This window comes from Schistocerca serialis, chromosome 5 (genome assembly GCF_023864345.2).
Source record: "Schistocerca serialis cubense isolate TAMUIC-IGC-003099 chromosome 5, iqSchSeri2.2, whole genome shotgun sequence".
Lineage (NCBI taxonomy): Eukaryota > Metazoa > Arthropoda > Insecta > Orthoptera > Acrididae > Schistocerca > Schistocerca serialis.
The window spans coordinates 244,148,244-244,173,632 of record NC_064642.1 but is presented as its reverse complement, the minus strand read 5'-3'; the positions used below and the strand labels follow the sequence as shown (position 1 = coordinate 244,173,632).

The window sequence follows — 25,389 nt, the reverse complement described above, 5'->3', positions numbered from 1 at the left end:
AGGGAAAGCAGAAAGGTGGAAGGAGTATATAGAGGGTCTATACAAGGGTGATGTACTTGAGGACAATATTATGGAAATAGAAGAGGATGTAGATGAAGATGAAATGGGAGATACGATACTGTGTGAAGAGTTTGACAGAGCTCTGGAAGACCTGAGTCGAAACAAGGCCCCCGGAGTAGACAACATGCCATTGGAATTACTGACGGCCTTGGGAGAGCCAGTCCTGACAAAACTCTACCATCTGGAGAGCAAGATGTATGAGACAGGCGAAATACCCTCGGACTTCAAGAAGAATATAATAATCCCAATCCCAAAGAAAGCAGGTGTTGACAGATGTGAGAATTACCGAACAATCAGTTTAATAAGCCACAGCTGCAAAATACTAACACGAATTCTTTACAGACGAATGGAAAAACTGGTAGAAGCCGACCTCGGGGAAGATCAGTTTGGATTCCGTAGAAATGTTGGAACACGTGAGGCAATACTGACCTTACGACTTATCTTAGAAGAAAGATTAAGGAAAGGCAAACCTACGTTTCTAGCATTTGTAGACTTAGAGAAAGCTTTTGACAGTGTTGACTGGAATACTCTCTTTCAAATTCTAAAGGTGGCATGGGTAAAATACAGGGAGCGAAAGGCTATTTACAATTTGTACAGAAACCAGATGGCAGTTATAAGAGTCGAGGGACATGAAAGGGAAGCAGTTGTTGGGAAGGGAGTAAGACAGGGTTGTAGCCTCTCCCCGATGTTATTCAATCTGTATATTGAGCAAGCAGTAAAGGAAACAAAAGAAAAATTCGGAGTAGGTATTAAAATCCACGGAGAAGAAATAAAAACTTTAAGGTTCGCCGATGACATTGTAATTCTGTCAGAGACAGCAAAGGACTTGGAAGAGCAGTTGAATGGAATGGATAGCGTCTTGAAAGGAGTATATAAGATGAACATCAACAAAAGCAAAACGAGGATAATGGAATGTAGTCGAATTAAGTTGGGTGATGCTGAGGAAATTAGATTAGGAAATGAGACACTTAAAGTAGTAAAGGAAATTTGCTATTTGGGGGGCAAAATAACTGATGATGGTCGAAGTAGAGAGGATATAAAATGTAGACTGGCAATGGCAAGGAAAGTGTTTCTGAAGAAGAGAAATTTGTTAACATCGAGTATAGATGTAAGTGTCAGGAAGTCATTTCTGAAAGTATTTGTATAGAGTATAGACATGTATGGAAGTGAAACATGGACGGTAAATAGTTTGGACGAGAAGAGAATAGAAGCTTTCGAAATGTGGTGCTACAGAAGAATGCTGAAGATTAGATGGGTAGATCACAAAACTAATGAGGAAGTATTGAATAGGATTGGGGAGAAGAGAAGTTTGTGGCACAGCTTGACCAGAAGAAGGGATCAGTTGGTAGGGCATGTTCTGAGGCATCAAGGGATCACCAATTTAGTATTGGAGGGCAGCGTGGAGGGTAAAAATCGTAGAGGGAGACCAAGAGATGAATACACTAAGCAGATTCAGAAGGATGTAGGTTGCAGTAGGTACTGGGAGATGAGGAAGCTTGCACAGGATAGAGTAGCATGGAGAGCTGCCGCAAACCAGTCTCAGGACTGAAGACCACAACAACAACAAGTCTCAATTTTACTGTCATAGATGCGTGGTAGAAAGAATGTGTGTAGTGTATGTGAGGAAGATATTATTCATACAAGCTGTAACTTCCACCATATTGTGCTATGCATTAATGATAGTATTAAAAATTATTGGGCACTTATGTAATCAGTATTACGGTCTTACTAAATGGTGATAACAGTGATGATCTTTTAAAAACACTTTAGTTTCGTGACCAGAACACAATTGAATCTTTTTATTTTTACCGCTCAGAAATTACATTTTACACTTCAGGGGATGATTACCACAGGTTGGGAACCATTGCACAAGAAAAAGGAGCACCATGCTGCGTTTAGGAAGATATCAGGCAAAAACTTCCATGCTACCGATGGGAGGAGTGGAGCGCAAGAATTGTTGGAGACAGTAGATATTGGAATACAAACAACAAGTAAATGAGAACGTTGGGTGGTGTTAATATGAGATACAGAAATAGGCACAGGAGAGGAAGGCGTGGCGGGTCATGAAACAAGGCTGTACAACATTTTTGCACAAAAGCCAATACTGACATTGTGGGATGGCACATCGGGCTGCGTATGTACCGATCTTATTACTATCTGGTGACCTACATGACTTAGTATTTTATGAGCCCTCAGTAGACTAGCTATAGTAAGTGCGCGACGAGTAGCCTGCCGACCTCAAAGTGCTGACCGTCGGCACCATTCGGAACACTTCGTGTCGACTGTTCTCTGTTTCAGGTTGCTACCGCCCTCAGTGACAACAAAGTTGAAATACTGCAAAGCCGGTTTCAGAAACGCAACAAATATGTCGCCACACCGAGTAGCATACTGCAGTTGCATGTGTGAACTCCCAGTTTTTAGTGGCGCAACTTAATAGACGCCACTTTTGTCATTGCACAAAAAGTTCAGCTTGGTTGTACTTTGTTGGGCCACTTTCTTTCCACCACATGTCCCTGGTGGTAGTATTTCGAAACAAGCATTTTGTCGCAGTTATTGTGGACAACTGCTGCTGTACTCCATTCGATCTCAGTATGTTTTCATTTTTTTTCTGAAAACGGTGAAAACAATGGTCACCAGATACACTTTCACAGCTTCTGGAACTACAAGAACAGCAACCTATGTCTGATTTTCTGCAGCAATGTGTGTGTGTGTGTGTGTGTGTGTGTGTGTGTGTGTGTGTGTGTGTGTGTGTGTGTGCGTGTGTGCAAACCAGTGACGTACTGGCGTATTCCAAAATCTTAAAAGATGTTTGGACGAATAAATAAATAAACTTAATACGTGTAACCAAAAAAACGAGTCGTATAAACTTCATGATATAAACGAATACAATAAGATTCTAAAATCTTGGAAGAGTAGCATCTCTCCAGATGACATTTACATGCCAGCTGTTGGTTAGTTTGCAACTGCAGGCAGCATTTTCGTCTCCGAGTGTTATTTCTTTTAAAATGTGTTTGTGGACCCTGATTTATCCCTGTGCGAATCAATTTTCGGATTCAACATTTGGGGTTTACTCTTCCTTATATTTAACTCCTGTCACAGCTGTAATGCCTCAGCCTGCATTGTATCATTAATACGGGCCCATACGGTTTCGGGTGCCGCCATAGTGAAAACTGTGCAACGACATAGAACTTATGGTGTCCGGTGTGAACAATAACTCACTATGCAACTACAGGAAGTCACAAGCTGTGGCGCCACATTAGTTGCGTGTGTGAACCTGGCTTGATTGTCTGACGAAGTGTTTCGTTGACTGTGTGAGCGGATAAATCAATGTTTATTAAATGTTTTGAATGCCATTTTTCTTCTGCTCATTGTGGTTTATCACAATAGTCTTAATTTAATATCATATTCCTTGCTACAATTATGTATCGCATTTGAAGACGACCATCTCTGTAATGTTCATTCACGAATCCGTATTACTTTAGTGTCAATATTTATACCACAGCAGCTGATCGGCATGAGTCGCCCACGCCAGTCAGTTGGCAATACTGGTAGACAAACAATAAAGCATTCCTCCTCCCACACCCTCCGCAGTGGCCGCACTGCATACCCTCTGCTCCTGAGGTAAGCCACCAACATTTTTAGCTCACGGCCGACTTCAGAAACGTCATTTACAATTAAGCACGTCCTGAAATATTATTGTCTCTGTAAGTATTTTTTTGTTATGAGCAGGAAAACTATACCCTCAGGAAGCCTTTAACGTTAGTTGATGTTCTTGGATTCAGCTGTTAGTTGCTAGATGCATATTATTACAAAACAGGTTGACCTCAGGCTGCACGAATATTTGAATCAGGTCGCACTTTGACGACGACTGCCGTAGACAAATGCCCCCTTCCCCACCCCCTCTCCCCCCACCATAGCCTTATAGAAAAGTGCCCTTGGACTGTAGCATGATATCAATATGTACAAAGAAAGTTGAAAACGTGAAAATGTTGTGTCGGTTTTCAAATTATGTACCAAAACGTCCTGTCAACGATAAAAGATGTAACTTATGGCCGAAGGTACTTCAGTAGTGTATACTAGTGTGGTATACTGACCTGCGACGCACGATGGTGGGCCTCTGGGCGGAGCTGTCGTGCAGACGCACCGACGCGGCGTCCACCTCCTCCACGTCTGCCAACACAACACATACAACACACGCTTTACTGTCCACGCTCCAGACTCCAAAACGAAAACACAGCACAGTATCTCTTCCAGAGAACTAGCCGACTCTACAGTGTAACTCTGTGATGGTGCTAAAGACTTCCGAGGATGGCGGAGAAAAGTAAATATATCAATTTGAGTCAAGGGACCCAATTCCGGAAACGACTGAAACGAAAGCTATAAGTGAAAATCATTCTGATACCTCTGACCGCCGGCCGGTGTGGTTGAATGGTTCTAGGTTCTTCAGTCTGGAACCGCGCGACCGCTACGGTCGCAGGTTCGAATCCTGCCTCGGGCATGGATGTGTGTGATGTCCTTAGGTTAGTTAGATTTAAGTAGTTCTATGTTGTAGGGGACTGATGACCTCAGATGTCCCATAGTGCTCAGAGCCACTTGAACCATTTGAGTCTCTGACCTCTTCTACTGCAAGCTCTTTGCTTTTCATATTTTGGTACGGACAAAACCAACAAAATATGTCCAGTAAACATGGCCTGTAAAGCATATACCTTAAGAACTACGAGAACTTGTTCATCTTTGATACTGTGAAACACATCTCTTCTACAAAACAAGTGCTCGTAGCTCTTAAGGAATGCATTTTAGAGCCCGTGTTTATTAAGTTTGGGCTACATTACCTCTTCTTAAAATATGGAAAGCAAAGAGCTTGCAGATATCAGAACGATTTTCATTAATAACTTCCGACTCTGTCTTATCCAGATCAGGGTCCCTCACCTCCAATTGATACATGTACTCTTCCATCATCCCCGGAAGTCTGTAACATCATCACAGAATCACCCTATGTAAAATCAGAAAAAAAGACTAAATAGAGGGCGGTAACCAATTCATAGTTCGACTAATGTCAGCTCCTGGTAGACATGATTGATTGGTGGAATTACAACATGACATTGGTGGAAAGAAAATGCTCCGTAGAACGGAAGACGAAGAGACCAGATAAATTAATGAACGAACGGTCTGAATTTAATACATTAGTAGCGTATTGCGCTATCAAAAGAAATGATTTGATTCGAACCCAGCACATTCAGCTGTTGGCAATATGTCAAGTGGAATGTGGCAGCAACTATTATACACTGATGTTTCTGAAAGTAACTTTAAAACATATTAAATACTGGAATGAGATTTTCACTCTGCAGCGGAGTGTGCGCTGATATGAAACTTCCTGGCAGATTAAAACTGTGTGCCCGACCGAGACTCGAACTCGGGACCGTTGCCTTTACCGGGCAAGGGCTCTACCATCTGAGCTACCGTCCTACGTTCCAAACTTTACAGAAGCTCTCCTGCAACCTTGCAGAACTAGCACTCCTGAACGTAGGAGACGAGGTCCTGGCAGAAGTACAGCTGTGAGTACCGGGCGTGAGTCGTGCTTCGGTAGCTCAGTTGGTAGAGCACTTTCCCGCGAAAGGCAAAGGACCCGAGTTCGAGTCTCGGTCGGGCACACAGTTTTAATCTGCCAGGAAGTTTCATATTAAATACTGTTCAGAGCTCTTCTATGAACTCCTGATACTAAAATGCAAAAACTATATAATAACCTAAAGCAGATTTTACCTTTCTATACTCCTATTTAAATTGTTCATTGTTAAGTGTTGAAGATCGGCAAATTGGTACAATGTTGAATGCAGAAATTAGTGGGAATGATATGAATGAAGAAACCTTTTGATTCAGACATGTACTGTGAAGAAATTACCTCAGCGAAGAAGAGTAGTAGAGAATCTGGGGATGTGAGCCAGAGGAAGAAAGATAATTAGGCTGCTGGATGATACTCAAAAAGGTCGAATTTGGTGGCCGGTTAAGAAAGAAGGAAGACAAATATGAACAAAAATATGTAATGTAAAGCTCTCAGAAGGCTACCTTTTACATTGCGAGTGATGTTAGAGTGTTTGTATACAGGGTGATTCAACTGCCTCTACCTCTAAGTTCTCTGCAACCCACAACACTTTCAAAAACCACACACGAGAGATTAATATTCTCTCGCTCGCTACGTGCCAACTATTATTAATACAGAAAAAATGAACAGGACCTTCCTGTAGGAAATTTAAGTTAGTTAAATTCGGTATTGTGATAAGTTTTCGCTGGTGGCCACAGTTATCGACTTACTCAAGAATAACGGGTTTGAAAATCGCTTCTGTAGGTTTTTCTCGAATAATTCGAAAATTGCGGCCTCTACTGGAAACTTGTTCCAGTACAAAATTTAACTACATTAAACTCCCTACCAAAAAGGTTCTGTTCGTTTTTTCTCTGTAGTTCTAGTATTTTGAGCATAGTGAGAAAGAGGAAATGAGAGTCTTGCTTGTTGTATTTGAAGGCATTGCGGGTTGTATAAAATCCATATCTAGAGGTGGCTGGATCACTTAGTTAAAGTACTAGGCACCAACTGTACCAGCTGTCACATTCAGCGACGCGCGGTTCCAGACTGTAGCACCCATAACCGCTCGGCTACACCGGCTCTCCTGGATGAGACCTCACTAATAAGTGTCAAATGCAGGCCTATGGCCATCACCGCGGTTCCACCACATGAATCCTCGGTAGCAACTAAACCTTTCCCAGACTGACAGCAGAACTTTGCCTGATGGTCATCATGCAATCGCTGTTCTGACGGGACTCCAGCTCTATATTATTCCCGTTCGGCATAGTTGCTCTTGTGCGCTCTTGCAAGATACAGAGTGTTAATTACCAACATTTTATTACTACAGGACCCTTACCAGGGTGGATAATATAAGAGAGAGAGAGAGAGAGAGAGAGAGAGAGAGAGATGTGGCAGACGCTACAAGAGAGCTAGTAGTGCATGACGAAGAGGTTTACTTTAAACTTTGTAGAGCGTTCTGCTTCCTCCCATGTACAGTCGTGGACAAAACGAGCGAGACCCCTCGCCTTTTCGTTATGCTGATCCGCACAGCTTTAAAGTCTGCTACACAGCATAACAAGCAAGGCGACGAAGGGCTACCAACATACTATGCAAGTTCGTTCAGCTGATGCGCTGAGATAACTGGCGAAACTCGCGCTTCCAAGACGCCGCAGCGTCGTCTGCCACCACTTCGTGGAAAACGAAATACCTCAAATATAAGCCAATGTGTTGTATTCGCATATCTGTGACTATGACTTGGATCTAAAGTGTGCTTATGGATAGTACGTATGCTCAGATTGCGAATCTAACATCATGAAGAAGACAAGGGGAAACGAATTAGGCGTCCTTCCTCTTCCGTAACATCAAATATCTTTTAGTTATTCTTTCTTAAATGAACTGCGCAGAAAATCATTCACCAAAAGTGAATAACTTTTTAGTAACACCAGATGATATTAACAGCTTGCCGGCGCGGGTTAACCGTGCGCTCAACGGCGTCATATCGCGGACCGCGCGGCTCCTTGCGCCGTCAGTTCGAATCCTTCCCTGGACATGGATGTGTGTTAAGTTAGGTAGGTTTAAGTAGTTCTATGTCTAGGGGACTGATGACCTAAGCAGTTTCGTGGCATAGTTCTTGGAGCCATTTTTTGACCTTTGGTGTAAATTTTCTTTACATAAACGGCCGTACCTTTAGATTGCGTTGACATAGTTCACTTTTTTACACCACCAAGGGACCGTATACCGCAGGAAGTGCGATACATTTCCGCTTATTATGTCCACTCGTATTCGACGTAAACGTGTTGTAAGAGTTGGGTAGACAGAGAGACGGTCAAGAAAGTGAGACTAGTAGGGTTCCATTTTTACCGATTTACGTGACGAAGTCCTAACAACGAAAATAGCTACCACAGTTACTGAAGATGAGGGACGCATAGTAATTTCCCCTACTATTTATTCGAAATGTTCCAGTTGCAGTCGATACATCAGCATATTAATCGTAGCTACGCTTTCGATCCAAATCACGTTTACAGGAATGCAAATAAAATCCATTTGCCTATACACGTGGTAATTCAGATCCCACTATTAATGCCACCACGTTTTAGATGTGCGAGCATTCCAATTCCTAGCTACCTTATGGAACACTTCGGCTAATGAACGATTTCTGGCTGTGGCACGTCTAATGGAGAATTCGAAACATTGTAGAATACGTTTGGCAGCTACGTCGCCGTTTATTTCCTGGGATGGTGCAGAATTATACTACTAAATTTACTCGCTAATAACAGTTTTTTGCTATTTCGATAAACATCCCGAATGATTGTCACATAAGCGGTGACATAAAGGTAGACAACTCATGTTTTTGAGTCCAGAAAGCTTTATGCAACAGAAACTGCAGATCATTTTGCCATTTTCATTGCGAAATTGCTGGCTTGTTCATGTCTGGGGTAATAATAGAGGGCTGTGTGCCTGGGTTGTCTGCTAGCATAGTGAAAGGTGTTTGCTACTGCAAGGGAGGTCTGGTTTGTTTTCGGTTCTAATCTCGATGGAGGCAGATAGACTATCAGTAAAGGAATTTTAAGAAATTCTCGCGCCTCCCAGTACGTTTTATTGCTACCTTTATTCTGTACTGGCGCCCTGTGGATGTCGATAAGAAACTCTTGTAGAATTTCATACTTGTTACTCCCTCCTTTTTCCGCTTCTGTCAATAATTGAATTGACTTAAGTGTGGCTCTGAATGAAATTTCGTTATGAATCTTGATGCATTGCTAAATTTGCACACTTTCATGGTAGGTCAGCAACGGTAATCCAGTATGACTGGTCTGAACGTTGACACAGACCATTTCGCCGCCGAATGCGCATAATATTTTGCTAATTCGTAACGATCTGGGGTACTTTGTCTTACTAAAACAGTTATGTTATCTCGATAAGCTGAAATTCATTTTTACTAATACAGTTCATACTAATTAGCGTTTCTTCTTTCATTCATATCTTATATTTACGTGTTGTGGTTAACACACTAATCAGCATTAATATAGTCTTACACATGATTGAAAACAGTCTGACAAATTTCGGATAGTTTTTCAATTTCACGTTTGTGCATAGTATGTTGGTAGCACTTCGTCGCCTAGCCTGTTATGCTGTGTAGCAGACTTTACAGCTGTGCGGATCAGCATAACGGAAAGGCGAGGGGTCTCACTCGTTTTGTCCACGACTGTACGTGTTGTGAAAAGACACGACAGGGTTTTAGAGAAATTAGACCTCATATAAGGTTTAACAACAGTCGTTCATCCCACATACCATTCATGAACTGAAAAATTAAGGAGCGAGATGAAGGAGGTATAAGAAGTACCCTCCGCCACACACCGTAATAGTTGGCGGAGTATAGATATAGATGTCAATGTAGGTTGGTTTCAAATGTGAAAGTTAATGAATAGCGTGTGAATATATGGTATTGTAGCTTACAGGGGTTCCGACGTAGGTGGATCCAGCCCTCACTCCTGTTTAATGCGTATATCAACACGTGAAATCGCACTGGTACACCGTAGTTACAAAATACAGTATCACCAGAAATAATGTGATACCAGTGGCATTCATAAACTCCTTTCATTTGCCCGCGAAAGGCAAGGGTCCCGAGTTCGAGTCTCGGTCCGGCACACAGGTTTAATCCGCCAGGAGGTTCCTTTCATTTACCGTTCCCAAGGGGATTTTGAAGCGCTCGTGTGACAAATATAGCGTTCTAAATCGCGTGTCGGCAGTACAGTAGTACTCGTATTTGCCGTGTATTGGATACGGCAATAGCTGTTCTTACGCTCAAATGTCGATAAAGAAAAGAAAATTTTCTGACGAACGCTAATTACAGCCATGTTTGTAACATTTACATGCCCAAAAATAATATTTTGGCAAGCAACTGAACTATGGCAGTTACTTCATTTGCATCGACCATGACAACATGTGTAAAAATGTAAAAGCGAAAACATCGACTAAACCTTGAAACAGTACAATTGACACATAATCTGACGAATCATTTTGCTACAGATGTTGCTTATTGCAGAAAGTCATTATTACCTTTCGATAACTTTTAGCTCATTGGAAAGTTCACAGTGAGGAGTAAACACAACGAATTTTAGAGCATGCAGAAGCTGTTTAGATAATATCCATATATTAAAAAGTAAATTGTGTTAAATCGAAATACCGAAACACAACTAATTTTCATAATTAGCGATACTAGCACCATTTTTGGATTTTTATAACACTGAAAAGTCGACATTAAATTTTAATTTCGGTTTTGCGAGCATCACAACCCTCACCGAGACCAAATTCCTTCAACAAGAATACTAAATTATATTTTTATAGCTATTGATTGCTACGAAGAAGCAGAAATACTGTCTGATAATTATCAATATATGTTTAATATTTACCATAAAGTTGAAAGATTATAGCCGGCCGAAGTGGCCATGCGGTTCTAGGCGCTATAGTCTGGAACCGGGCGACCGCTCCGGTCGCAGGTTCGAAACCTACCTCGGGCATGGATGTGTGTGATGTCCTTAGGTTAGTTAGGTTTAATTAGTTCTAAGTTCTAGGCGACTGATGACCTCAGAAGTTAAGTCGCATAGTGCTCAGAGCCGTTTGAACCATTTTGAAAGATTATTAATAACCTGCGCAAGGAAATTAAAGTGTGAAAGTTAATTGACTTTGGACCAAGTGCGAATTGGTTTGACACAAGTAACAGGAGGGGAAGTCGATGTCGAGATGTGTTCGGAGAGAGACATTTTTATAGATCCTCGTCATGCTGTATTGTTGCGCATTGTTGTACTTATGTTGCAACTTTAATGGTTCTAAAGAAAATATGAGGAACAAGAAACTTAAATAAATAATGACGATTATCAAAACCAGCAGGTAGTCCTTTTATTTATAGCAGTTAAGTTCATCATGCAAGTTAATGCAAGGCTGAGGTTCAAATGGTTCAAATGGCTCTGAGCACTATGGGACTCAACTGCTGAGGTCATTAGTCCCCTAGAACTTAGAACTAGTTAAACCTAACTAACCTAAGGACATCACAAACATCCATGCCCGAGGCAGGATTCGAACCTGCGACCGTAGCGGTCTTGCGGTTCCAGACTGCAGCGCCTTTAACCGCACGGCCACTTCGGCCGGCAAGGCTGAGGTTGTGAGCCGGAGATACCGACTGCGCAGTTTCTACTTCTACGTGAGCATCAAGAACAAAGCTAAGTACTCTGTACTTACTTGTTTTCTAGAACAGAAACAGGGAGCGCAGGGCGGAACACACGTCAGGGGTGTCGGCCCATCCTAATTACAGTCGCGAATTCGAGTAACTGTCACACAGTCTAACAACGAACCGCTTACGCCAGAGCGAAACAAAATGCGACGGAGTGCAGGGGCTGCACTGGCGTCGCTGTGATTTGCCGAGTGGCTCTACAGATGTCGACATGGCCGATTGCCGGGATTAAAGCTAATTACGCCCGCGCGTCCGTTACTACACTTGCAGTGCTGGCAGCGGGCAGCGGGCCCTGCCTTAACCAGACACGTCCCGCAATTTCCTCGCGTCGTAAACTAGACTGCTGCGTAGCGCCTATCTGTAAACAGCCTAGTGAGACAGACGGAGAAGTCGGCAGGGCGAGGCAAAGGAAACAGCAGGCGACGGCCAAGAGCGATCTTTCACAGCTGTTGGTGCGACACCAACAAGAGAACCGTACGAATTTCCTCTCTCCAACCTGATTCGTACTGACATGGCGTGTAAGGCATGACTAGGACTTAGCGTAAACAGGAAGACGCAACTCTCAACCGTTTTTGAGAAAACCGAGTTTGAAAATTATAGGTGTACCTACGCTTTATGCTTTGTAGGGCCGCTAGTGTAATGTGAATTCTGCAAAACTGTCATATAAGAAATAATTCAATACACAGTTTCTTGCAGATTTCCGTTAAAAAGACAGAAATACGAATGTCTTGTAACGTGTATACTTATTTTGAACATGAGTTCCTTTTCTGATATTATGTGAAACTGTTAAAAGCTAAATAAATATCTTTAAAAAAAAAAAAAAACAGCGTCCGCTGCTGAGCGAGTAAGCACTTAGTTTGATAAAGTGAGGTCTCTGGATCGAATCTCGCTGCTGGTATTTTTTATTCTCACGTAATTCTAACAACAGGTTTATTTTGACTATGCAAGGTAGCGATATTTAGTCATTAATTTACTCTTTCATGATCTTTAACACGAAAACGAGAGGAAATGCTTTTTTTCTTAAGGAGATTGTAAATGAAAACATGATACACAAGAACTTAGAATCAAATCAGTGCAGTAATTTTATTTGTATTATTGTATCTACATTTGTTAAAAGTATAATGCTTAAAGTATGTAGTACTGCACGAATCTTAATGATACTGATCATAACAATACGGAACCCTGTAGTTATCGCGATATACAGCAGATGTAATGAACGCCGAATTTTTGTATGTCCATTTTTTTTTCTGTGTCTATTGCAAGACAGATTTGGTTCACATTCACAAATGGTTCTCAGGCGTCACACATTTTCGTGGCGAACCTCACGTAACTAAGCGTAGCAACAAACATTGGGTTGGATAACTCACAAATAGAATTAATACCGGCAGTATAATGGAAATGCCAAGTGCCTAGGGTCTCCCGTCGGGCAGACCGTTCGTCTGGTGCAAGTCTTTCGAGTTGACGCCACTTCGGCGACTTGCGTGTCGATGGGGACGAAATGATGATGAAACACACTACACCCAGTCATCACGAGGCAGAGAAAATCCCTGGCCCCGCCGGGAATCGAACCCGGGACCCCGTGCGCGGGAAGCGAGAACGCTACCGCAAGATCACGAGATGCGGACATACCGGCAGTGAGATTCGATCTAGAGACCTCAGGCTTATGAAACTAAGCGCATACTCGAATGGCTGCGGACTCCCTGCATATTAGCTACCACGCAACGTATACAGGGTGTTACAACAAGGTGTGGCCAAACTTTCAGGAAACATTCCTCACACACAAATAAAGAAAAGATGTTATGTGGACATGTGTCCGGAAACGCTTATCTCACTTCCCGCGCCCGGGTTCCCGGGTTCGATTCCCGGCGGGGTCAGGGATTTCCTCTGCCTCGTGATGACTGGGTGTTATGTCCTTAGGTTAGTTAGGTTTAAGTAGTTCTAAGTTCTAGGGGACTGATGACCATAGATGTTAAGTGGTGGTGGTGGAGGTTAGTGTTTAACGTCCCGTCGACAACGAGGTCATTAGAGACGGAGCGCAAGCTCGGGTTAGGGAAGGATTGGGAAGGAAATCGGCCGTGCCAAGGAACCATCCCGGCATTTGCCTGAAACGATTTAGGGAAATCACGGAAAACCTAAATCAGGATGGCCGGAGACGGGATTGAACCGTCGTCCTCCCGAATGCGAGTCCAGTGTGCTAACCACTGCGCCACCTCGCTCGGTAGATGTTAAGTCCCATAGTGCTCAGAGCCATTTGAACCATTTTTTGGAAACGCTTAATTTCCATGTAAGAGCTCATTTTAGTTTCGTCAGTACTTCCTCGGTTCACCGCCAGTTGGCCCAATTGAAGGAAGGTAATGTTGATTTCGGTGCTTGTGTTGACATGCGACTCATTGCTCTACAGTACTAGCATCAAGCACATCAGTACGTAGCATCAACAGGTTAGTGTTCATCACGAACGTGGTTTTGCAGTCAGTGCAATATTTACAAATGCGGAGTTGGCAGATGCCCATTTGATGTATGGATTAGCACGGGGCAATAGCCGTGGCGCGGTACGTTTGTATCGAGACAGATTTCCACAACGAAGGTGTCCCGACAGGAAGACGTTCGAAGCAATTAATCGGCGTCTTAGGGAGCACGGAACATTCCAGCCTATGACTCGCGACTGGGGAAGACCTAGAACGACGAGGACACCTGCAATGGACGAGGCAATTCTTCGTGCAGTTGACGATAACCCTACTGTCAGCGTCAGAGAAGTTGCTTCTGTACGAGGTAACGTTGACCACGTCACTGTATGGAGAGTGCTACGGGAAAACCAGTTGTTTCCGTACCATGTACAGCGTGTGCAGGCACCATCAGCAGCTGATTGGCCTCCACGGGTACACTTCTGCGAATGGTCCATCCAACAATGTGTCAATCCTCATTTCAGTGCAACTGTTCTCCTTACGGATGAGGCTTCATTCCAACGTGATCAAATTGTAAATTTTCACAGTCAACATGTGTGGGCTGACTAGAATCCGCACGCAATTGTGCAATCACGTCATCATCACATATTTTTTGTGAACGTTTGGGCAGGCATTGTTGGTGATGTCTTGATTGGGCCCCATGTTTTTCGACCTACGCTCAATGGAGCACGTTATAATGATTTCATCCGGGATACTCTACCTGTGCTGCTAGAACATGTGCCTTTATAAGTACGACACAACATGTGGTTTATGCACGATGGAGCTCCTGCACATTTCAGTCGAAGTGTTCGTACGCTTCTCAACAACAGATTCGGTGACCGATGGATTGGTAGAGGCGGACCAATTCCATGGTCTTCACGCTCTCCTGACCTCAACCCTCTTGACTTTCATTTATGGGGGCATTTGAAAGCTCTTGTCTACGCAACCCCGGTACCAAAAGTAGTGACTCTTCGTGGTCGTATTGTGGACGGCTGTGATACAATACGCCATTCTCCAGGGCTGCATCAGCGCATCAGAGATTCCATGCGTCGGAGGGTGGATGCATGTATCCTCGCTAAAGGAGGACATTTTGAACATTTCCTGTAACAAAGTGTTTGAAGGCACGCTGGTACGTTCTGTTGCTGTGTGTTTCCATTCCATGATTAATGTGATTTGAAGAGAAGTAATAAAATGAGCTCTAACATAGAAAGTAAGCGTTTCCGGACACATGTCCACATAACATATTTTATTTCTTTGTGTGTGAGGGATGTTCCCTGAAAGTTTGGCCGTACCTTTTTGTAACACCCTGCATAAGTACACCTAAAATTTTCAAATTCGGTTTTTTCGATAAGGATGAGAGTTGCATCTCCCTATTTAAACATTTTGAAGTCTTAGTCGTTCCCTACGCACCCTGTCAATACGAATCAAATCGTTGAGAGGGCAGTTCGTATGGTCCCCTTGCAAACGAAAAACTCTTTCCTTCCAGGGAAGGATACATTAGTACCTGTTGAAGAAAGGAAAGTTCGCAGTGATTTATGGTGTCCCAGTTTAGAGCGCTTATTTTTTGTAAATGTTTTAACTGCTGATCAGTTACCTGCTAACAGTAGGTAATGTGCGTGTGAAGAAATCTAGGGTTCCATGCAATATACATTGATACTTGCTGACATCATTAGAGAAAACTTGGATTCGACAAGAAGTATTGAAAATGCACTCTGTTTTCGAACTGTCTGTTATGCAAGCTTATTTCTCTTGCGGACGTAAAAGATTTGTTATTTGTGCTTAGTAATTGCTACGAACCTATTGTAAAGCCAGGTACAGTACTGTGAAACTTGTTATCACTGAGGAATAAAAAGTGTAACTAAAGGAATTTGTGATGTCCGCGTACATGATTGCAGTAAATATTTATGTCTTACTTCTTAACAAAAAAATGGCTCTGAGCACTATGGGACTTAACAGCTATGGTCATCAGTCCCCTAGAACTTAGAACTACTTAAACCTGACTAACCTAAGGACAGCACACAACACCCAGTCATCAGGAGGCAGAGAAAATCACTGACCCCGCCGGGAATCGAACCCGGGAACCCGGGTGCGGGAAATTTCTTAACAGAAGGAACGTGTTTGAGAAACTTGATGGTAGATTTCACATTGTGCTGCGTTTTCCATTCTGTCTGGTGAGATTAACTTTCGGAATAACTTGTAGTTATTAGTCTCTTATGTAAAATCGAACCTGCACTTTGGTATTAAAGTATAAGTGGTCCATTATAGATTCTAACAACGTACATTATTCGTCCTTTCACAGAGTTACGAGATATTAATATCATATGTTCCTAGCTCCCAGTCAAAGCGACGCGGCAGCAAATGCACAGATTATCGTCAGTTTTTCCTGAATCGAAGAAGTTGCAGATGCATTTTGATTTATTATCTCGAACAGTTTCAAGAAGTAATTATAATCATCAGAAGTTGTTTCCGTTATGCTTCGTACCATAGTTTTCGAAAATCGACTAAAAGAAGTCATGGATGCTGTGAGGCTGTGTATTACGCGAATAAGATACTTTATTCGCTAAATTTTAACCTACAGTCCTCTTGATGGGTGTACATAAGGGTCAGTCAAATGGAAACCGAACACCCGCCACAACGAGACTATGGAACCGTTCCATTCATAAGTCATCCCCACACGCATTATTTATCTCACTGGGGGGGGGGGGGGCGTCCGCGCATATCTTTCTTCGGGCCGTCTAAGATCTCAAAACCACATGATGAAAGATCCTGGCTGTATGGAGAATGTTGCAGTGTTTTCCAACCAAATCGCCAAGGCGTAGCCTTCTTCCGATTGGCAGTGGGGGCTGACATTATCGTCCAACAGGATAATGCAGTGCGAGAGTCTTCCTGAGCGTTTTGACTTTATGGTGCTTCGCAGTTTCTGCAAAGTGTCTTCATAGTGCTCCGCATTGACTGTGGTTCTACGCTCGAGGAACTCAACGAGCAGGGGATCATCCTGTTGCACCAGCACACTGTCAATCGGTGAAGGGTATGCTTCGACAATTTGGTTGGGAAACACTGCAACATCCTCTGTACAGCCCGAATCTTTCACCGTCTGATTTTCACATCTTTGGCGACGTGAAGCAAGATGTGCATAGACGTCGGTTTCAGTCGGAAAAGAATGAGTGCAGTTGTGGATCCCACAGCGGGCGATCACGTTCTGCGAAACAGAAACTGATTGTCTCGTCTCCCAGTGGAACAAATGTCTTGACGCGTGGGTTGATTACTTTTGAATGGAACCATTCCATGGTTCAAATGGCTCTGAGCACTATGGGACTTAACATCTGAGGTCATCAGTCCCCTAGACTTAGAACTACTTAAACCTAAGTAACCTAAGGACATCACACACATCCATGCCGGAGGCAGGATTCGAACCTGCGACCGTAGCGGTCGCGCGGTTGCAGACTGAAGCGCCTAGAACCGCTCGGCCACACCGACCGGCTGAACCATTCCATGGTCCCATCGTGTCGGGTGTTCCGTTTTCATTTGACTGTCCCTCTTACTTAGTTGTATGCAAATAACCCCTTGTAAGTGAAATCGTTTATATAGTTTCCCAGCATATGGTGCAAGGGGACGCGCTGCTCTCCCCTTACGAAGCAAAATTTTTATCACAAAGAGATTACGTTTACTGAATACACGATCAGCAGCACAGCTACACAATGACTCCGCTCCCCAGCTACCTGTACAGGTGACAGACATACGTCCATTCATGGCGGTGTCTCAAACTCTCTGTCGCTGTGAACGGTAGGTCAGCCGTCTCCAGGTAGGGCTACACATGCAAGGTGTCCCAGAAATAATCACTATTTAACTATGACAGGAATGATAATTCGAAGCGAAAAGGTCTAGTAAACGTGGGCTCTAAGATGCATTACTTATGAGCTATACGCACTTCTTCATCTTTACGACTGTAAAACAAATTTATTCTTCTGCAAGTTCTTTGCTTTCCGTATAATGAGAGGTGACAGCATGGACCAAAACAAGAAAAAAAAGGGTCCCGTAAAATGGACTCTAAAGCGCATGTCTTAAGAGCTACTGTGAAGCACATCTCCTCTACTGAACAAGTTCTCACAGCTCAAAATGTATGCATTTTAGAGCCCATGTTTATTTGACAATTTTTTCTTGCTTTTGTCCGTATTATCTCCACTCAAAATATGGAAAGCACGGAACTTGCAGTAGAAGAGATTTGTTTCACAGTATCGAAGATGAAATAGTTCCTATAGCTTAAGGTACGCAATTGAGAGCCCGCGTTTACTAGAGTTTTTTGCTTCGAATGATCGTTCCTGTCGTATATCTGAAAACTGATCATTCCTCCTGGGAAGCCCTGTGTCAGGTTTCCGACTGCCAGGACGCTACACCAGGCAGATTGACCTAACCAATTACAAAACCGTGACGCTAGATGCCAATAGATGTGGCAAAAGTGACAGAGAGAACGAAACACTAGTAAATATAGAAAGTGACATTGCTTTACAACCATGAGCGTACTAAGAGATAGGCACCTTGTATTTATATGGATATTTTATCATACATATGCTAGTAGTAGGTCATATATGGATAAAAAAAGAGAAAGTGCAGAAGCATGTTACACATACATACTGCCTGACAAAAAATGTGAAGCATCCAGAAGATATGGTCGGAAGTAATTGTAACTTCTTACAGACCGTTGGCAAGTGTGTAGAAGATTATAGTTGCCATTCTCTTGGCAAGTAGAATGGTCACCAGTGTGCATTAGTGTTGTTCGTGCTTAGTGTTGTTGCGTAGCCTGGATAGTGTATATAAGGAGCATGAACAGTGTCAGATGTTGAATGATCACGTAAACGACATGGAGATGCTGAGTGCATACGTGAGACAGCTTTATCAGCACCTGACAGTGTGTGAAAGGGCTCTCCATTCGACCAGTTGATCGAATCCTGCAGCATCCAGACTCGTGGGGCATTCGGATTTGGTAGTGGGTCGATGTCGGAATGCATGGCAACGTGAGCGCAGGCATACTCGTCAAGGTTCTGGTCGACAAAATCCGGCCACGATTAAGGAGAATGGCTGTACTGTCCACAAAACACATTGTAGCCCCTTTACAACTACGTCTGCCATCAGAGAACAAGTAATAGGCTCCCTGTAACATCCTGTCTCACCGTGCACCATTGGTCGGAGACTACCAGCACCTGGACAAGCGAATTGCCGTTCGTTGTGTAAATCACAAGACAAACGGTTGGGTTTGGAGTGGTACCGTGATCAGGAGGCGTAGGCTCTGGTGAATGACTTTGCATTGTGTTCAGCGATGAGTTGCGGCTGCGACTGCGCCAGATGATCATCGGAAGGTAGTATGACAACGATATAGAGAGGGGTTCTATCTTCCAACGTTCTGGATATGCACAGCAGTATTGCTCCTCGCATCATGGTGTGCAGAGCCAGTAGTGTGACTTCAGATCACGGCATGTAGTAACTGTGGAAACTCTGACGCTACAATGATACGTCACTTACATCCTCCGGCCTCATGTGCTACCTCTCATGCGGCAGAATTCTGGTGCCATTTTTCAACGGGACAACTCTACGCAAACGCCGCTGCTCCCAGTCGTTCAGTGAAGGCCGTTAGCCGCCGCGTTGTCTGTGGTGGGAGGTAATGCCTGAAATCTGGATTCTCGGCACGACGTTGACGCTGCGCAAGTCAGAATATTGATTCCCAAACAATTATCCGAAATGAAATGTCCCATGCATCTAGGTCCAACCACCATACCGCGTTCGAAGTCTGCTAACACCCGTCGTGCGGCCATAATTGTGTCGGAAACTTTATCACGTGAATCACCTGAGAACAAATGTCAGCTCCGAGAATGCACTGCCCTTTTATACCTGGTGTAAGTGATACCGCTGCTATCTGTATATGTGCATATAGCTGTCTCATGACTTCTGTCATCTCAGTATATCAAGGCAGAAAGGCCTTGGCAGGGTGTCTGCTGTGGGTGCCATTTGTTTGTCTGGTGTGCTTGTTTACTTAAATCTGTTGTGGGAGGGTGTACAGCCTCAGCACTACAGGCGACACCGCACAGTGCCAGGGCTGTGGCCGGTGGTTACCTTGAGCGTCCTCGTCGTCGTCTTCGGCGGCGAGACCCATCTGGCGGCGGCGCAGCCTGGCGACGCCCATGGCGGGCTCGACGAGCGACGCGACGCTGCCCAGGATGTCGTCGATGTTGGTGTGCGCGCCGATGAAGCCGCGGCTGCGCCTGCGCGCCGTCCCGCCGGTCTGTTGGGCAGCCTCGACGTCGGGCCCGACGCCGGGCTCAGGTTCGGTGTCCGGCACATTGTCGTATGGCGAGCGCCGCCCGCTGTCCGCCTTACTGCAAGCGAGATAAACGTACACTATGCCAGCGTCGTAGAATCAGCAATACTTCACTTGTGACATTCATACAAATTAACAATCCGTTCGTGAAGCGAAGAGGAAGACCGGTGTTGAAGACTGAACCTTGTACGAATTTTGACACAACTGTGTGCTGGAGTTATTTGACACCTGACTTTTTTAGTTTATTTAATTCCTTAGTTTTGTTGGTGCGTATGTTCGTAGCGTTTTTGTTTCGCATGTTGGTATTCTAATTGCTATGGTCTTATTTATCGATTGTCATTTTTTAATTGTAATTCGCTGTTGTGATTTCAGTTTACGTATTGTCACTTCGAAATAGTAAGTGGAGCTCTGGATATTAGAAAATGGAATGCCAAGTGGAGAAATCGAAAAATTTCCGACATGTTCTTCTAAAAAAATGTTCAAATGTGTGTGAAATCTTATGGGACTTAACTGCTATGGTCATCAGTCCCTAAGTTTACACACTACCTAACCTAAATTATCCTAAGGACAAACACACACACCCATGCCCGAGGGAGGACTCGAACCTCCGCCGGGACCAGCGCCCTAGACCGCTCGTGAAGCGAAGAGGAAAACCGGTGTTGAAGACTGAACCTTGTACGAATTTTGACACTACTGTGTGCTGGAGTTATTTGACACCTGACTTTTTTAGTTTATTTAATTCCTTAGTTTTATTAGGTTGGTGCGTATGTTCGTAGCGTTTTTGTTTCGCATGTTGGTATTCTAATTGCTATGGTCTTATTTATCGATTGTCATTTTTTAATTGTAATTCGCTGTTGTTATTTCAGTTTACGTATTGTCACTTCGAAATAGTAAGTGGAGCTCTGGATATTAGAAAATGGAATGCCAAGTGGAGAAATCGAAAAATTTCCGACATATTCTTCTAAAAAAATGTTCAAATGTGTGTGAAATCTTATGGGACTTAACTGCTATGGTCATCAGTCCCTAAGTTTACACACTACCTAACCTAAATTATCCTAAGGACAAACACACACACCCATGCCCGAGGGAGGACTCGAACGTCCGCATGGACCAGCCGCACAGTCCGTGAATGCAGCGCCCTAGACCGCTCGGCTAATCCCGCGCGGCCATATACTTCTGTTCGAGTATATTAGAGGGGTGACAGCAGGGGAAGCAGTCGGAAATATTTGCTCCGTGTATGACAATAACGCCAATGGACAGAGCATGGCGAGAAAATGGTTTCCACGTTTTTAAGCAGGATCGTTTTGACATTAGTGACTCCCCACGTTCAAGAAGACCTTCGGTGTTTGATGAAGATCGTTTAAATGCATAAATCCACAGCCACCAACGTCACTGTGCTCGAGAACTCGCAACATTTACCTGCAAGGGGGAAGGTTCAAAAATCGGGTGTGTGGGTAAGCCAAAATCACAAAAATCTGCGGGTGGCAATACGCGCATATCTGCTTGCTCGTCATCAATTGATTCGTGAACAATACCGACCATTCTTATCCTGTATCGTTACTGGTGATGGGAGGTAGTGTCTTCACGTTAACATAAGGAAAAGAAAGGAATGGTTGACACCAAATCACCTGACCACGTTCGAAGTCCGTGAGTTCCGCTCTCTCACGATGTCTAATGACTACTGAGGTCGCTGATATGGAATACGTGTATATAGCTGCAGTAACATGTTATTCGGCAACACTCGACATGGTTCTAGATGAACTCCCTTATGAACACATCGCGTATTTTAGGACTGACTGAAGCTAATGAGTTTATTCAGAATTATGTCCAAATTTTTATAAATATAATATTCATGAATCTATGTGGTACTCGTGAAGGTGATGTCATACAAACAAACAAATGTTTAGATTTGGATTCTGGAATGAGTTTTAGGAACAAGCGAGGAACAGTAATGAACGTTGTCTCCTACGTTAACTTATGTAATCGACGTGTTACACTTCTGTCTTAGTGAAAAGTTAAGAGTTGGAGCAATGAATATAGACACCGAATATTACGTATTGTGGATGTGGACACCGGTGAGATTGAAGATGGCATTTGAAGTGAAAAATTTCTAACACGTCCAGCTATGGAATTTAAGGAAGTACGGAAAATAATAATGTATCTGCGGCCGGAAAGCGAATGGTTCATTACGATAGTGAACTGTCACCCTACGCCCCATAGGAACAAGAAGATGAGGAAGACACTGTGACCTGATGAGGTATCAGTTATTAGCTATCCAATACAGCGTACGAATTTCCACAGCATCGAGTTGTCCCATTGTTATTGTTCAGCGCCCATTACCATATAACAAACAGGGGAAAAATTGTGCATCTTTGCATTCAGTGAAATGGCATGTATTTCATACAGAATCTGGATCACTGCTATTATCACATCCAAACCGTTTTTATTCTAGCTTCGTTATCGGTACTGATATTGTCATCACTTTGCTGCCGGAATGGAACATTCCATAAGTAGGAACTCCTGTCATGAACTCAGTTTTTGTTGTGTTTAGTGAACTGCGTGATGAAAGATAGGTTTACAACATGTATCGCGCAATGATGTTCATGTCCAAGATGGGTGTATGACAGTCAGAATGAGATAAACAAAAGTTAGCCAGGTTAGGAAGAGATACATGATAACATCCAACCATTCAAATGGCCCATCATTGAAAAGAAAAATCTTGATAAGTGCTTGTAGGACTCGAGCACCGAGGGTTCCGTGCAAACTTAACAATGTACGAGTATACAGATAGTTCATCCAACCCGGGAATCGAGTTTTGCCTGTTATCGATATCGATACTGGCAAGACATCAAAATATGAGACGTAAATGGCCGCATCTTTTGACTGCACTGACGTGGAAGCTTAAAGTTTTCACATCGGCTAGGTACCATAGACCTTACTATTTGTTACGTTTACTCGTTCCTGCGAAAAAGGGTTCTTAACAGTCGGACAGACGGACAACCAGACAGACAGACAACAAAGTCATACTGTAAGGATTCCGTTTTTATCGATTGGAACCACGAAAATCAAATGGGGCTGCAGGCGTAAGTAAAGTCTCAAAAAAATGGTTCAGATGGCTCTGAGCAATATGGGACTAAACTTCTGAGGTCATCAGTCCCCTGGAACTTAGAACTACTTAAACCTAACTAACCTAAAGACATAACACACATCCATGCCCGAGGCAGGATTCGAACCTGCGGCCGTATCGGTCACGAGGTTCCCGAATGTAGCGCCTAGAAACGCTCGGCCACTCCGGCAGGCAGTAAAGTCTCCTGCCATACTATAAAGAAGAAAATACTCAACAATTCCTCCCTCTGATAGTTGAACATGGATACCTAGGAAAAATGTGGCACGGTGTGCGAAGGAGGGGGGCAGTGTGATCTGTGATATAAGACACGGATGCTGTGTTTTGAAGGAAACATTGGCCTGCTCTCATAACTGTATTGGATGCTACCTGCTAGATATGCAGTGGGCTGAGGCCTGCTGTGCTGATATGAACATGTGATACATATCATCGTGCTGAGCGTGTCCAATTGTCGATGATACTGTTGGACACCTTGGAATCCTCGCCGAATCACCAGAGCATCTGGCACGAGTGCTGTAGCCGGATGCGAAAGTGGACTGAATATCTCAGTAGGTGTATTAGAGTGTCTGTACTGGCCAGCGATCCTCCTCGTCACTGGAGCATCTCGAGCTAGAGCACGCCCTTGGGCACCTCGAAAAATTTGCAGGATTACCTACACATCCGACACGACTACTCAGTTGGATGCAAAAGTGGACTAGGTCTCTCGGAATTTGTGGCACAGTGGTGTTACAGACCTGCGATCCTCCTCTTCGCTGGAGCTGATCTCGAACATCTTTACAGAATTGTCTACACACCTGACAAGACTGCTCTGCTAGATGCAAAAGTGGATTGGGTTTATCAGAATTTGTGGAACAGTGGTGCCACTGACCTGTGGTTCTCCTTATCGCTTGAGCTGATCTCGAGCTTGACGACACCCTCGGGCGCCTCGACATCCTTGCAGAACTGTCTAGTCATCTGACACGACTGCTCTGGTGGATGGAAAAGTGGACTAGGTTTTTCAGAATGTGTGGCACAGTGTTGATACTGACCTGTGGTCCTCGTCGCTGGAGCTGGTCTCGAGCTTGACGACGCCCTCGGGCACCTCTGCGTCCTTGCAGAGCCACCAGGGCAGCTCCCCCGACTGCTGCGGTCGGATGCGGAAGCCGGGCCCCACGCGCTGGGAGCTGGGCGCCCTCTGGAGCGCGGCCAGCTTCCTGGAGCTCGGGGCGCGCGCCAGCCCGCCGCCGGCCGCCACCTGCGCCGCGCTCGGCGTGCGGGACACACCTGCTGGCAGCGGCGCAACCTCGCTTCAGTCCTCCCTGCCTAACTGAACAGGCCGAGGGTGCCGGATCTACTCTACTGACCATTAAAATTGCTACACCGAGAAGAAATGCAGATGATAAACGGGTATTCATTGGGCAAATATATTATACTAGAACTGACATGTGATTACATTTTCACGCAGTATGGCGATGACGAATACAGGGTTCCAATGTGCGTTCACCGCGAAGTCGCCAAACACGGATGCGACCATCATGATACTGTAAACAAAACCTGGATTCGTCCGAAAAAATGACGTTTTGCCATTCGTGCACCCAGGTTCGTCGCTGAGTACACCATCGGAGGTGCTCCTGTCTGTGATGCAGCGTCAAGGGTAACCTCAGCCATGGTCTCCGAGCTGATAGTCCATGATGCTGCAAATGTCGTCGAAGTGTTCGTGCAGATGGTTGTTGTCTTGCAAACGTCCCCATCTGTTGACTCAGGGATCGAGACGTGGCTGCACGAACCGTTACAGCCATGTGGATAAGATGGCTGTCATCTCGACTGCTAGTGATACGAGGCCGTTGGGATCTAGCACGGCGTTCCGTATTACCCTCCTGAACCCACCGATTCCATATACTGCTAACAGTCATTGGATCTCGACCAATGCGTGCAGGAATTTCGGATACGATAAACCGCAATCGCTATAGGCTACAATCCGACCTGTATCAAAGTCGGAAACGTGATGGTATGCATTTCTTCTCCTTACACGAGGCATCACAACAACGTTTCACCAGGCAACGCCGGTCAACTGCTTTTTGTGTATGAGAAATCGGTTGGAAACTTTCCTCATGACAGCACGTTGTAGTTGTCGCCACCGGCGCCAACCTTGTTTGAATGCTCTGAAAAGCTAATCATTTGCATATCACA

The 25,389-nt window shown here is 44.2% G+C and overlaps 1 protein-coding gene across 4 annotated transcripts in view; it reads right to left on the bottom strand.

The window, feature by feature from the left end:
• Nucleotides 1–25,389, bottom strand: part of LOC126481662 (FH1/FH2 domain-containing protein 3) — a 650,693-nt gene that overhangs the window by 607,182 nt on the left and 18,122 nt on the right. For 3 of the 4 annotated variants that reach the window (XM_050105589.1, XM_050105590.1, XM_050105586.1), the window contains exons 3-5: nucleotides 24,249–24,486; nucleotides 19,892–20,154; nucleotides 4,155–4,230 (exon numbers count right to left, since the gene is read on the bottom strand). In XM_050105589.1, coding sequence (XP_049961546.1) covers nucleotides 4,155–4,230; nucleotides 19,892–20,154; nucleotides 24,249–24,486 — 577 coding nt within the window. The remainder of the gene's footprint in view (nucleotides 1–4,154; nucleotides 4,231–19,891; nucleotides 20,155–24,248; nucleotides 24,487–25,389) is intronic. The other variant, XM_050105587.1, reaches the window with a different exon arrangement.